The 15,731-nt window shown below is 42.3% G+C and overlaps 2 protein-coding genes across 2 annotated transcripts in view; both read left to right on the forward strand.

Annotated features, from left to right (window-relative positions):
- Window positions 1-2,009: 2,009 nt before the first annotated feature.
- Window positions 2,010-15,731, forward strand: part of LOC135703859 (coiled-coil domain-containing protein 170) — a 47,498-nt gene continuing 33,776 nt past the window's right edge. The window contains exon 1 of the mRNA XM_065225210.1: window positions 2,010-2,062. The gene's annotated coding sequence lies outside the window, so the exon portion shown is untranslated. The remainder of the gene's footprint in view (window positions 2,063-15,731) is intronic.
- On the forward strand, window positions 2,487-14,825 carry LOC135703793 (uncharacterized). The gene is made up of 2 exons (XM_065225116.1): window positions 2,487-2,573; window positions 11,301-14,825. Exons 1-2 carry the CDS (start codon window positions 2,487-2,489, stop codon window positions 14,823-14,825), a joined length of 3,612 nt encoding a protein of 1,203 aa, XP_065081188.1.

Raw genomic sequence — 15,731 nt, forward strand, 5'->3', positions numbered from 1 at the left:
CGAAAAGTGCTGGTGGAACAGTCTTATGTCCGGCTTCGCCAGAGCTTCAAGCAGAATGTGCCCTCTTGCGTTGGTACATCTGTTTCCCCACTGCACTGCCTAAGCATTGAAGCCTCCTCCGATGACTACCGGTCTTCGTCCGATCAGCTCTTCGGTAAGTCCAACCAGCATCTCGTGGAACTGCTCCATCGTCCATCGGGTGCGTAGCAACTACATATGAATATTCCGTTAATTTTGGCGATCACGAAACGTTCTTCTTGAATGACTTGTATTGCAGCCATCCCAGCTCTATCTACTACCTAGTTACCTTTATCGGGAGGGACTGGATACAGCTGTGCAGTGTCGCAATAATTGAGGTTTATTTGAGTTACCACTGTTATTGTGGCGACAAAACAATTAAGTGTCATTTGGAACGAAATGCTTGAGAATTCATGCTTAAAAACCAAAAAGTTCAGCAAAATCTTCAGGCTGACAAAATCGGGAAAAAAAAATCTGACAAAATTGAGGGTTAACACAATCGAGGCAGCACTTTTTTCTATTTTTAATTGATCCAGAAAACCGTTACGTGAAACATTTAGTTGATAATCCATCCGAGCATATATCCTTGACCGTTTTCGCATTCAAATTCATGCATTGAAAACAGGTTATAGAACAGCGATATAAATGAAGGTTCCGTTCCCTCAATCATCTTTTATGTATGAGTAACTTCCAACATAATTGCGCACACCCTTCCTTCATAAGCGAGCAGGACAGCAATGCTTGTACCTACATGTGGATTCGAGTTCCCTTCATTGCACACTAGACCCTATGCGTCGAAATGAAAAGAAACCGGAAAGCGCACCGATCTTAAGCAAAGGGCCAAGTGGTCAATTTCGACTTTGCCCTCATCATCCTTCACCTGGATTGACCACTACAACCAAATTCACCCGCATTTTAACAGCATCGCATGCAAGTTGTATCCCGAAACGAGTGCAACCGCATTCTCAGCAGAAGCAGCATAATTGTATTCCACTTCCTTTGCCTTTACCTGTACGAACCCTGCCTGCCTGCCTCACGACGAAGAAAGGGCTGAGGGCTGACGGCCTTTGCGGTCTTGCGCCCATCTAAAGGGTCACCACGGGGAAACATTGTGTTCCAAAATAGGGCGTGTTTCGAAAGTGTATCATTCGAACAGGGATGCAGAATGCACTGGATGCAGGCCAAGGGCCTCCTCACGGATCGGAGAACCCGTCCCAAGTTCGACGAACTGTACAAAACGATAAATCAATTCCTTGTGCTCTGCGTGGCTCGGCGGCATCAGCAGTGCGCTTTCAGACTGTGTACATATGCTCTGAACATCAGCTTCTTATTCCTGTTTACGATTGTCTTATTCCTTGATCCATTCATCGGGCAGCATCGAACGCTTCCTTTTATCTTTTTTTTGCTTTCGAGGTTTTCCTCGTTTCCTTTCGATGTTGCGATGTACGAAGGAGTTCATAGCGGAGGACTGTTTTATGCGAAGTTAAGTTTTTCTTGATCTTATGAATGTCTGGTAGTTTTCTTGCGAAAGGGTAGCATAATTGCCCGAGGCAAATTGAACCTTTGCAGTTTATTGCAAATTCAAGGAGAAACTCGATTATCGCATTTTGGCCGAAGAAATTGGATGTGTAATGTAAAATTTGTAGTGACTTTTTGCCAAACAATATACGAATGCAGAAATGGTCTCAATTAAATCTGAGCAATCCCTTGCAAGAACTGATGATGATTTTCTTTTTACAATATTATGTCTCAAGTCGCTTCAGTTCAAACAAGAATCCAATCACCGCTCGTACGCTGCTGTTGGCAAGAATCGATATTTTATAAATCCCGAATCTAGTCGCTAATAGTTCAGAGCATGGAGCAAAAAAATATGATATGCAAAGTATTCCCCTGGAAACCCCCTTGCCATAATAAACAAGTCCATGGCGCTTGTTCGGTACGAGCCCAACTCCGTCAATTATGCTCAAACATCGAAAGTTTTCCCTCCAACCTACATGCGGAATCCATCGCTGCTGCCGGTGAAGTCATCGAATCACCTCATAAGGTAGGTAGGCAGGTTCATATGTATATCGTTCCCGGTTTGGGAGGTTCACATTAATGAATTAACTGGAGATTGTTGATTATGGCGTCGTCCCGGGTAGTGGAAGAAAGTTACTCAACCAAACGTGGTAATCAAAAGGGTGCAATTTTCCGTTGGTGGTTGTGAACTTTTTTCAGTAGCGGTTCGTCGTCCTTGGGGTGCAAAAACGCGAACGCGAACGCTCGGTGTCCTCGGAAAGCCTGGCAATCGATCTATCAGTATTATTCCTGGCCGTGAATGTGACGTTTTGTGATAGGATTAAACCATCTGGAGACGAGCTACGCTAGTGAGGATTACTATGGGTAGTGTTGTTGAAAGCTGACAAGTTGGTTTGGCCAATTATCCAGAGGTTATTATGAGTGATATCAGTGAGAGCACATCAACGATCATGCCGAAACGGAAAACGGGAGATGAAGAGTCTGGAAACAGTGAGAAGGATTGGGAGATTTTCGACATTCTGGTTGGTACCGATGAGGTAAGAGTGGTTTCCTGGATAGAGGGGAACAGCAAAGCCAGAGCAAAATAATATCAAATTTTACTATCAATATCTGATTATGTTATGAGTGAGTTGTGAGCTATAACAAACTAATAGCATATTCTCACAGGAGTGGAACATCGAACAAATGATCTAGTGAAAGCGAGCACCTAGGAAATTTTCAACGTTTTCTAAAAGGGAACACATTTTAATGTTTTTTTTATTTCAAATATAAGTGTATCAGATTTGAAGAACTCGTCTAAAAGTTTGTTTGTTTACATCTGAGTTGTACCAATTCAGCAGCCTGTCGTTATTTATTTTCTATGGATACAATTTCTAAACTTTGTATAGTTATTAGTCAAATGAGCCGTATTAATGGCAAACTTGTTCATTGATATTTTTTTTTTTGCTTCTGTTAAATTATGCAAATGAAATAAAACATAGAAAGACATTTGAGATAGTAAAAAGAATATCATGAAAACTGCTTTGAAGAATGTACCCGCTGAGCTGTGGCATATTGTGAACCGAGGGAAAGACTAGCAGGCCTGGGTATTGTAAAACTAGCCGTCTTTTTCATTCCACCACTATTCATACATACTTGGCGTATTTAAAAATAAATGAGAGAACAACTTCTTCCTACACGCTAACTTGAAAGTACTCATTAATGAGTAAAAAAAGACCCATTTTGAAGAAAAGTGGCTTAACTCATTAATGATTAAACAATTTTACCCATTAATGAGTATCTGTTACCCATTAATGATTAACAATTACTCATTAATGGGTAACAGATACTCATTAATGGGTTAAAAATTTACTCATTTAATGAGTTAAGCCACTTTTCTTCAAAATGGGTCTTTTTCAACCATTAATGGGTACTTTCAAGTTAGCGTGTACCAGACATTATTCGTGACGCCAGATGTGTTTTATTTAGACGAGTGAGCAAGGATGCCAGAAAAGAAGACATTTGAAATGTTGAGGAAATATTTATTATATTATGAAAACATTTTAAGTACCGAAATCCAGGGGTAAATTGATCACCAGGGTGAAATTGATCATAATGCCTTGCGTATTTCACTGACTCGTAGACAATTTTAGGTGATATATATCACCTGATGTATTTCATCAAGGGACCCCAGTATGTAACTGTTTTGATGAGTTTTCCGTAAAAAACAAGTTTATTATGTTACATCAATTTCAATTTTTTTTTTTATAATTGCTTTATTTGTACAGGCTCAATCGAATAAACTTTACAGAGCCGAGTTATCCTTTGCGTTATACATTATTACTGTCTTAAATTTAAAGTTAAAGGAACTGGACCGAGTACTCGCGGTTGTCTCGAGGTTAGTGGAGATTTACAATTTTTTGGATGGGAAAAGGGAAGAAGGAGGTTTGAAATGTGGTTTATGATACAACTATTTAATTATTCCTAAAGCATGAAATTATTTCTTTTCATCTTGAAAACAAACATTGAAAAAAAAAACCCACACGTACAAAATACAAACTAAACACAAGGTTAATCAAACTTACAATCTAAGGTTAATATCCTTAAAGTAAACATATATGAGTTTCATAAACTCCAGATCGCGTCTAGCCAAAATATCCCGAACTGGAACATTAGGTTGTCTACCTCGTAATTTCAATTTTATTTAGCAGATGTTCAAAAGTATACAATATCAGCATTCAAACAAGCATTGATGGGCTGCATTGATAATTATGACGACTTCATCAATTATTCCGAATAAAAAATTTCGCGTGAAAATTCAAGCACATTTGCTATAAATGCACTGTAAAGTTATTTAAGGGCTTGATCAATTTCCCCCCATATCGACTTTTCTAAATTTTAGAATCATTTTGGCACAGTTTCTATTTTAAAACAGTTTTTCAGATTAATAATACCGATTGAATGAGAAACAATTCAGTTTAATATTCTCTCATCAAGCAGCACTAAGGTTTGTACTCGAGAAAAATGCACCATTTTTATCCGTGTGTAACTTTTTTTATCCGTGGGTAAGAATTGATGAAAATCTGGGTATAACTAGTTTGGAGTGAATTGTTTACATGTGCAAAATTTCATAACAATCGGTTCAGTGGTTATTGAGATGTCATCGAAACAAGAAGAAAATCGCCGGAGATTTTTGCGCGCAGTCATGGACAATTCGACTGCGACCATGAGATGGATCGGAAGACAACTGGTAATCACCCATACAACTGTGTCTCGGGTGGTAAAATCATTTAAGGAGTCCCAGACGACCGAGCGGTGGGCTGGAAGTGGAAGAAAATCGAAGACAGCTGACCCTGTGAAGCCTCGGAAAGTGTTGGATTATTTCAAGCGTAATCCGAACCTTTCGATTCGCGACGTGGCTCTGAAGGCAAAGTGTTTCGCCTGGTTCGTTCAGCAAACCATGAAACGAGCTGGGCTTCGTGTATTCAAGGTCCGGAAGGCACCGAACCGGCGTGATCAACAAAACACGGTGGCCAAATCCCGCACAAGGAAGCTGTATCGAAAGTGGTTAACGAAACCGATGTTTGTGGTTATGGATGACGAAACCTACATCAAGGCAGACGCAAAGCAGATACCGGGAGTGGAGTTCTACGTTGCCAAATCACGGTTTGATGTTCCGGAAGACATAAGGAAGAAGAAAGTGGACAAATTCGCCGAAAAATACTTGCTCTGGCAGGCCATATGCCAATGCGGTAAACTGAGTAAACCGTACATCACAATGGGTACCATCAACAGCGAAATTTTCCGCGCCGAGTGTCTCCAGAAGCGTCTGTTGCACTTCCTGCGGTCCCACGGAGGCGAGACATTATTTTGGCTGGACCTGGCATCATGCCATTACGCGCGATCGACGTTTGATTGGTACAGAGACAATAACGTTGTTTTTGTAACAAAAACCGTCAACCCCCCAAATTCACCAGAGATTCGTCCGGTGGAAAGATTTTGGGCCATAATGAAGGCCAGAGTTCAAAAATTGTCCAAAGTGTTTAAGAACGAGCTGGAGTTGAAGAAAGAATGGATGAAATTGACCAAAAAGGTCAGCTCCACCATTGCACAAAATGTAATGAGGGGTCTTAAGGGAAAGGTTCAGGCTTTCAGCGATGGAAAGGAAATTCAATAAAATAATTATGCCGAAACATAATCCATATGTATTAGTTCATTCCCTGAAAGTTTCAAGAAAATCCGACTTAAAATAAATTTTTGGCGAACACTTTTGTCTGGTGCATTTTTTTTTACAGGGCTTACTGCACTGGTTATTTGAATAAAATAACAAAAAAGGGTTATCTTACATTTAATTAATGTTGGTATCCATAACCGACAGATACGCGTATTTCGTCTACTACTTGCAGACATCATCAGTGCCAAGTACTCAACACCACTGAAGAATCCATCGTTCATCTACGAGTTATATACTAATCAATAGATACTAAAAATCAGCAAAACACAATTTACCTAACCAGATACCTGGCTCCAACAGGTAGATGCATGTTACGATGTGTATTTTTAGGTAGCATGCTAAAGAGTCTCGAGTATCCGTTTCCTTGATCTCTATTAAGAAATTTTGATGGATTATGTTTAAATATTTCTAAACTTTCTGCTACGTCTAGTTTCCAAGACGAAGATACACTCCGCAGGATATTAATGTTATCCTTTGTCAAATTGTGCCCCATGGATTTAAATTCATAATGAAGTCCTTTATCCATCTCTTTGTACCTCTGCGACCTGCTTCTCAAACCTTGTTTGCAAAGTCCTTTTCGTCTGACCAATATAGATTTCTTTGCAATCTGGACAAAAGATTGTGTAGACTCCGGCTTTCCTTGAGACATTTATTGAATCTTTTGTTGATCCTAACAGTGACTTCAACTGATTTGTCCTGCTGCTGAATACTACATCTAGGCCAAACCTGCTAAACTTCGAGATCAATGGATTGGTAATGTGTTTGTTGAAATTCATCTCTACCGTTTTAAACCCTCAGCTACAGGCGTAAGAGTTGTCGAAGTACGCCTAAAATGATCCCTCTGTTCTTTTATCGATTACTGCTTGAAATATTTTTTCTTGATACCCATTAAGTCTAGCGATTTTAAAAATGTGAGCCATTTCCTTTGATTTGCCTGTATCGTCAAGAGGAAAAGTTTGCATCCTGTGAACCATGTGGGGAAAAGCGGCGATTTTGTGTTAATGGGAATGGTTTGAAGTGGTTGGTATTACTCTCTTTGTATTTTGGTTTCCAATAGATCTCGAAATTGAACGAAGACGTTTCCCTGATGATGAGAAGGTCTAAGAAGGGGAGTTTGCTGTCTCTCTCTCTTCTTTGTGAGTAAATTTGATGTCCTTGTGAACGTTGCTTATGACCTCAAATTTTGTTTTTGATAAATCTTCCCTTTTGACAATGCTAAAAATGTCATCCACGTACCTATACCCAGGCAAGGAAAATCATTTGCATTCATTTCATACATTCATTTACATTCATTTGCCTCTAACTTTTTTCATCAACATCATTCCGCAAAATGATGTATGGAGCTTTTGTAGGTTTTGTTATTAACTGCAAGTTTTGCTCATAATTCAAACTTGTTTCTCTTATGCATCATGAACTAGAGCGGGCAGAACTTGTTACTGTTTTTCAGTTAATGTAAAATACATTCATGGAAAAACAGTAGTGGCTTCTGTTCGCTCTGCTGCGTCATGCATAAGATATACGGATTTAAATTGTTTCCAAAAGTTGTAGTTAATAACAAAACCTACAAAAGCTCCATACATTATTTTGCGGAATGCTGTTGATGAAAAAAGTTAGAGGCAAATTAATGTAAATGAATGCATGAAATGAATGCAAATGATTTTCCATGCCAGCTTGGAACCAACACTTGAGCAACAAATTCCTATCCTCCAGAGTATTTTCTATGTTAGCCATGAGCAATTCACACAAAAATGGAGAAAGCGAATTACCCATAACAGCACCTTTAGTTTTGTTTTTTTTTTTATAAATATTTCCTCTGAAAATGAAATCATTTTCCTCCATACAAAGACGAGTAAGCTTGAGATATTTAATTCCATTTCGTCAAGCCAGTGTAGACTACATACAATGATTATTACAATGTTTACTTACATACTATGCATTAATTCTATTCTGTTTTAGCTTAGTTTGTATTTGCTGCTTGGACATAGTGATGTCAATAGTTCCGCAATGCAAATTATATAGGCGCATCATTCGATTGATTGGGCTATTTTTTGCATAGTTTGTTCTGTACGATGTTTCTGAAAAAAAATTCCTTGTTCTAAGATATCGACAAGGTGTGTAAAAATTTAATTGTGCGAGAATTTCTGCCGAATCTATGCGCATTGAAATAATGTCGTTGATGAAGAAAAGCATTGCAAATTGGCGGCGCTCCTTAAGTGTTTGTATATTGATGAGCATGCAGCGCGCTTCATAAGATGGTAATGGAAATGCAGTCCAATTCAATTTACGTAAAGCATATAAAAGGAATTGTTTTTGGACAGATTCTATGCGTTCTTCGTGTATGGAAATGTATGGATTCCATACTAGGTGGCAGTATTCCAGAATTGGCCTTACATATGTGGTATATAAAAGCTTAATAGTGTATGGGTCTTCGAAATTATGACTGAACCTTTTGATGAAGCCTAGCATTCTGTTTGCTTTACTAATGATAGTATTATAATGTTCTATAAAAGTTAGTTTGGAGTCTAGGATTACACCTAGATCTCTTACAATTTTGCTTTTTTCTACTATTTGGTTGCCTAATGATATTTCAATATGCGGTGTTTCAATTTTTCTGCTAAATGCTATTGCAGTACATTTTTTTACGTTCAGTTGAATTAGACTTTTACTACATCAGGTGTGGAATATATTGATTTCATTCTGGAATTCTTCTGCATCGCTAGAATTACTTATTTCCATAAAGAGCTTCATGTCGTCTGCATATACAAGCAATTTTATTTTTTTAAGTATGTAGGAAATGTCGTTTATGTACAAAATAAAAAGAAGTGGGTGTAAATTATTTCTTTAATTTAAATCATTCTTAATTATATCAAACCCACTCTACGACAATCATCAGCTTCACTGATGATTGCGAGAAGGAACTCACTCTCACTCTCGCAGCATCCAGCAGATCGAAATTAGTCTAAAGAGCAACCGATAGGCATGATACTGGCGATCAGTAACGATAAAATCAGTTCAAAATACAATGTGCTTCTGATCAGTTGTGTTCCCCTCAAACCAGTGCTATTTTACCAGTGACTAGATCGAAGAAGAAACATAAATTTGGTCCTTCGAACCGGATGTTAGGTTAAACCGACGAAAAATCAAGGCAGTGTAACAGTGGTGAAATCCGCTATTTTCGGCCATTGGTGTCCAACGCGATCGCCATTGCCATTGGCTCAACCTATTGTACGGTATTCTGCATGTGCTATTGTGCGACGGTGCTAGATCCAGTATTCACCGGCATTATTGTTCCCATTCTTCGAGTGCGACATTGTTCCAGTTGCAGAATTTCATCCACCGATTGGAATCGACGGAGAGCTGATTTGCATGATATCAGCTAATTGCATGAACTCCTAAAGAAGACCCAGCTAGCAGAAGAATTCAGATGAGTATTCCCGAAAGGTTTGTCTGTGGTGGCGTCTGAATGCATGATCAGTCGTCAACCGTTCTGAAATTGAATATAATTCCATGTGGCAAAACCGATGAAACAATAAACGATAGATTGCATGCTTTGCGTTTTTTTTTCTATTGGAATACGTGGTTGATTCGTCTGCTGAGTTGAGTCCGCTTTGAGGTTGATTGGCCAATCCGTTCGATCGATATTATTTCATTTGTCTATCTATCTGTGGGTCTCTGTCAATCGTAATTCCGATCATTACGAGCTTCGGTCCAAGCTGTGGAACTGTGAAATAAGTGCAGTGCAGAGATAATACTGTGAGAAGAATGGCTAGCAGCGATCTACGAAAGTGGGCGAAGAAGGAACGTATGTTACGATATGTAGTGGATTCGATTATAGAATTTGTGCAGAATTATGACGAAGCTCGTGACAAAGGTTCAGTGGAGGCACGGATGAAGAAACTTGACGAAGTGTACGATAGTTTTAGTGAAGTGTGAATAAACATTGAACTGTTTGTTGGAAGAAGACGATGAAGAAGATCACACTGATGAAAGTGAAGATGCCCGTAGCAAACGGATCGCCTTGCAGAAGAAGAATGATGAGAAGAACAGGAAGATAATGAAGGATTTCGTGAACCAGTATTTCAACCTGAAGCAATCACTGCAAGCCTTTATGTCGCCACCGGGGTCTAGTGCGAGTGTAGGTACAGCTCCAACGATGCAGCAAGCCCCAGTTGGTACAATTCGTGTGAAGTTACCTGAATTGAAGCTTCCTGTTTTCCGTGGTGCATTGATGGAATGGGTCACATTTCGAGATTCTTTTCAAAATCTGATCATGGAAAACCCACATCTTTCGGACATTGATAGGTTTACATACCTACGATCGTCATTAGCAGGTGAAGCCTTGCAACAGATTGCATCAATCGATCTTACTGCGGACAATTTCTCGATAGCGTGGAGCTCGCTGGAATTACGCTATGCGAACAAGAAGCTCTTGGTAAAGTCGCATTTGGATGCATTGTTCGCAGTACAGCCCATGAAGAAGGAGACGTTTGAGTCACTTAACCATGTGATCAACGAATATGATAAAACCTTGCAAATGTTGGATAAATTAGGAGAACACACAGCTGATTGGAGCACAATGTTGGTCCATATGCTTTCAAGCAAGTTGGATGCCACAACGCTTCGTTTGTGGGAAACGGAGCATCGTTCAAAGGAAGTTCCACGGTTTGAGAACTTGATGGAATTCCTGAGAAATCATCGTACGGTTCTGCGGTCAATCGCCGGAGAAAATCCTAACCCACCAGAACAGAGGAAAGCACCTCGGGTAAGCAGCAGTTACGCCGGAATGCAGTCATCATGTCTATTGTGTGGTGAAGGACAACACATGGTGTTTCAGTGTAAACGGTTCAAGTCAATGAAGGTTGACGAAAGGAGAAATGCTGTAAGATCGAATCAACTTTGCTACAATTGCTTGTCTCGAGGACATGCTGCCAAGGTCTGCACACGGGGAACTTGTCGTATTTGTGGACAGCGACATCGCTCTATGTTGCACTTCAAGACGAATGAATGGTCTAATAATCAGTCAGTTCCACAGTCAAACAAGCGTTGTCAACAGGGCCCACTGATCCCACAATTGATTCAGACACCCACAACCTCACAAGCTAATAATCATGCTCCTAACACTCCTCAGCAACCCAACCTCCCATCCACAATCTCCACACCAGCTATTCCAAATTCGCAAAGTTAGACACCACGTACCACAGACATTCCTACTAGCCACAATGTGGTACTCTCTGCTAATGAACCCAAGGCACCACGATCGGTCATACTCGCAACCGCAATCGTGATCCTTGAAGATCAATTTGGGAATACTATGCAAGCTAGAGCATTACTAGACAGTGGCTCTCAGCTTTGCTTCATTTCGGAACACACGTCACAACGTTTGAAGTTCAAACGGTCACGCGAAGCACTTTCTATCAGTGGTATTGGTCAAGCTGCAAAAAAGTGCAAGCAATCCATCTTCGCTCGGGTTCGCTCTCGTATCACTTCCTTCGCTGGGGAGGAAGTATTCTACGTACTTCCACAAGATACGTTGAATTTGCCCATTCGCAAGATTGATTCATCAAGGTTGGATCTTCCGGAGGATATCGTACTCGCCGATCCACTTTTCACCGAGCCTAGCAGCGTTGATGTGATTATTGGAGCAGGACTTTTCTTTGACCTGCTGCGCAACGAGAAAATCAAGCTCGGGGATAATGGACCTATTGTACAAAACACTTCCCTTGGCTGGATAGTTTGTGGAAATCTTCCTGACGAGTCGAACGTGCTCAGACCACACGTTGCCAACACGTGTACGGAGAACTTGGACGAGTTACTCACTCGTTTCTGGGAATTGGAGTCGTGTAAAACGGACAGCGTACTATCGTTAGAGGAATATGCCTGCGAGAAGCTGTTCGACCGTACTACAGTCCGAGAAGCATCTGGAAGGTTCATTGTAGCGGTTCCAAAGAAGAATTACCTCATTCAGCAACTCGGAGATTCAAAGTCCACGGCATTGAAACGCTTTCTTTCTCTCGAGCGTCGTCTGGATGGTAATGCCGAATTGAAGCAGATGTACAGTGACTTCATTCACGAATATCTGCGTATGGGACATATGGAGGAGGTGCTGGAAAACGAAGAGGACGCTGCTATGCCACAGTACTTCATTCCACATCACTGTGTTATCAAGCCCGACAGCACAACTACCAAGTTGCGGGTAGTGTTTGATGCGTCATGCCCTACATCGTCCGGAATCTCTCTCAACAATGCGTTGATGGTTGGTCCGACTGTTCAAGATGATATCATCGCGATCGTCCTTCGATTCAGGTTCCATTGGATCGCCATCGTTGCAGATGCTGAAAAAATGTACCGTATGGTGCTGCAACAGTGGGCAGACCGGAAGTTGCACAAAATCTTCTGGCGGGACAACCAGAATGAAATGATCCGTGTCTTCCAGTTAAATACCGTTACATACGGAACAGCATCAGCGCCATATTTGGCCACCAAATGTCTTAAGCGGCTAGCAGAGCTTGATGGACACAAATATCCCAAAGCAGCTATAATCCTCAGCAAGGATTTCTACGTTGACGACATGATGTCCGGCGTTGACGACGTACAAGAAGGAATCAAGCTGTGCAGTGACATTCAACATCTGTTGAAAGGTGGAGGATTCAACCTACGGAAATGGAGCAGTAACTGTCCAGCTGTCTTGGAAAAAATACCCGAGGAACTCAGGGATGACCGCACTTCTTTCGAGCTGGACGATTCAAGCGCTACCATAAAAACACTAGGGCTGATCTGGGAACCTAGGCTAGACGTTTTTCGATTCAAGGTGCCGCAATGGAGTTCGCCGGAAATATGCAAGCGTTCCGTTATTTCCGATCTTGCGCGGATTTTCGACCCTCTTGGGCTTATTGGAGTTGTAATCATCACTGCCAAAATATTCGTCCAGACTCTCTGGAAACAGAAATTCTCGTGGGACGAACCACTACAAGATGAACTCGGAGCTCAATGGACAGAGTTTCGGGACAGCTTATCAAACCTAGAAACCCTCCAGATTCCTAGATGGATCGCTTTTCGCAAGGATTGTCTTGCCGTTGAGCTCCACGGCTTTTGTGACGGATCAATGAAGGCCTATGGAGCATGTTTGTATGTCCGATGCACACACTTCGACGGAACAATCACTTCGAATTTGCTGGTTGCTAAATCCAGAGTAGCTCCGCTGGCAGAATCTGAAAAGAAGAGGAAAAAACTTACGACGCCCCGCTTGGAGTTATCTTCTGCTGTATTGCTGGCTCACCTGTACGAAAAGACATCTGCAAGCATCCAAGTATCGACCCAGCCGTACTTTCACACCGATTCCACGATCGTAAGGTACTGGCTGTCATCAACCCCATCACGTTACCAGATGTTCGTGGCAAACAGAATATCGGAGGTACAACACCTCACCAGGAGTGGAACATGGAGGCATGTGGCAGAAACAGAGAATCCCGCAGATGCGCTATCTCGCGGCATTTCACCTGTTGATTTACAGGCTAACGCGTTATGGTGGCATGGACCAGATTGGTTGAGGAAAGATAAACAGATGTGGCCTAAAACGCAAGAAGTTGTACTGGATAAACTGGATCGGACGGCTCTCGAGGAAGGATCCATTGTGGCAGCAGTTTCTACAATTACTCCACCGAGCGAGATCTTTGGGATACACTCTACATTGCATCATGTGGAAAAGCTGGTTGCATGGTTGCTCAGATTCAAGTACAACGCACTGCAGGCTCGTAGATCAATATCCAAGAAGACGGGTCCACTGACGCTTGCGGAACGAGAAGGCGCTTTGTTGCGTCTAGTGAAGCTATCACAACAGGAATGCTTTGCTCAGGAAATCGCAGATCTCGAAAGGAATGGGGAGGTTAAGCCAACTTCTCGCATCAATGCATTAAATCCGATACTGGTCGAAGGTGTACTCCGAGTTGGCGGCCGGTTGGAGAATGCACAAATCTCGCATAGCCGGAAGCATCCTATGTTATTGGATAAAGATCATCCGCTAACATCCATGATCATGCGTCGATACCACTACGAAAATCTTCACGCTGGTCCGCAACTGTTGATAGCAAGTGTTCGTGAACGGTTTTGGCCACTCAATGCTCGAAGTCTTGCTCGGAAGATTGTGCATAGATGTGTAACCTGCTTTAGGAACAAACCAACCGTGCAGGATCAACTGATGGCTGATCTCCCGGCTGAACGGGTAACACCAGCTCCGCCATTTCTACGGGTCGGTGTAGACTATTGCGGTCCTTTTTTGATAAACTATCCCTTCCGGAAAAGGACCACCGTCAAGTACTACGCTGCTATCTTCATTTGCTTGGTGACTAAGGCGGTACACATGGAAATGGTAGCCGATCTCACCACTCAAGGATTTTTGGCTGCATTGAAAAGGTTCGTAGCTAGGCGAGGAAAGCCCACCTTGATCATGTGCGATAACGGTTCCAATTTCGTGGGTGCAAAACGGGAGTTAAATGAGCTCGCCGTACTATTTGAAGACCAACAATCCCAGCAATCCATAGCTGCACGCGCTGCTGACATCGGAATTGAATTTAAGTTCATTCCAGCCAAATCCCCTAACTTTGGCGGCTTGTGGGAGGCTGCAGTCAAATCAATGAAGCAGCACCTGAGGAGGACCATTGGATTGAAGATTGTTACGCCTGATGAACTACACACTGTCCTAGCACAAATCGAAGCATGTCTGAACTCCAGGCCACTCACACAGATCAGCAGTGACCCAAACGATCTCAGCGTGTTGACTCCAGGTCACTTTCTTATCCAGCGACCGCTAACGGCTGTCGCAGAACCGTGGCTGCAGGATATTCCTCAAGATCGTCTCTCTAGGTGGCAGCAGGCTCAAGACTTCGTTCAACGCATTTGGTCCAGATGGTCGATGCAATATTTGTCTGACCTGCACAACAGGACTAAGTGGACCAGGCACAGGAATAACCTGTTTGTAGGGACAATGGTTCTTATCAAGGAGGATAATCTACCACCCCTGAAGTGGCTTTTGGGAAGGGTAACGCATATCCGGGAGCAGACGGAAACATCAGGGTCGTAACCATTAATACGAAGGATGGAAGTTTCGTTCGGGCCATCTCCAAAATCTGCATATTGCCCATCAGCGATAACGACCCACCACCAACACTTGGGGAGAGCTAGACCTTCCCTCATCAAAGGCGCTGGAGTGCCTGCGGGAGCCATCCGGCTTCCGCATACCAGTTAAGTGTTTATGTTTAACAAAATTTCAAAAATCTTATGGAATGTTTTGTCTTCATAGCCGCTGATCGCCGAAGGCCACTGGCTTTCCTGCGAAATCATCCACGAAATCTGCGTCTTGCTAGGCAACTTCAACCGCTCACCTCGATTACTCAGATGCACTTGCTGAATTCCAATACCCGGTTCGATTCCTTGATTGTGGCCAAATCATGGAATCCGGCACGATTTCGTGCCTGTGTACGTTCATCATCAACGGTACAGCAAGCCACCTGCAGCAATCCAGGGTAAGAGCCACTGCACGAGCATCCAGTAAAGACCAGCCACCACAATCTACCATCCATGAAGTTCACCCAGCATTCGAGTTAAGAATCACTACAACAGTTAGCTCCAAGGAACTTGCAACTATCCAATCGGACACATTCAACCTGGTGAATTCATCATCATCAGCGCAGGAGCGCTCGCGGAGGCGCGCAAGCCTCCGCGATAGGGAAGTCGTTTAAATCTTGATTTTGACTTGTAAAAAATCGCCCTTCATCTTTTTCTGTCGCTCACCTCAATCACGGCGCTCTGACGGAGTGCGCAGCCGAAGGAGAATCCGCGTTAGAGTTCCGCTACAAACGATCTACGAGACGATGTCGGTATGAAGCCAGCCGGTACGAGTCAGATGCTAATCGATTGACGACTTCAATCAACACCGAGTGGTTGGACACCATCGGTACCGCCTGCAGAAGTGTTCCGTACACACCAT

The sequence above is a fragment of the Ochlerotatus camptorhynchus genome, unplaced genomic scaffold (genome assembly GCF_037179485.1).
Source record: "Ochlerotatus camptorhynchus isolate MF236.1 unplaced genomic scaffold, CSIRO-AGI_Acam_v1.1 ptg000222l, whole genome shotgun sequence".
In the NCBI taxonomy this organism is placed as follows: domain Eukaryota; kingdom Metazoa; phylum Arthropoda; class Insecta; order Diptera; family Culicidae; genus Ochlerotatus; species Ochlerotatus camptorhynchus.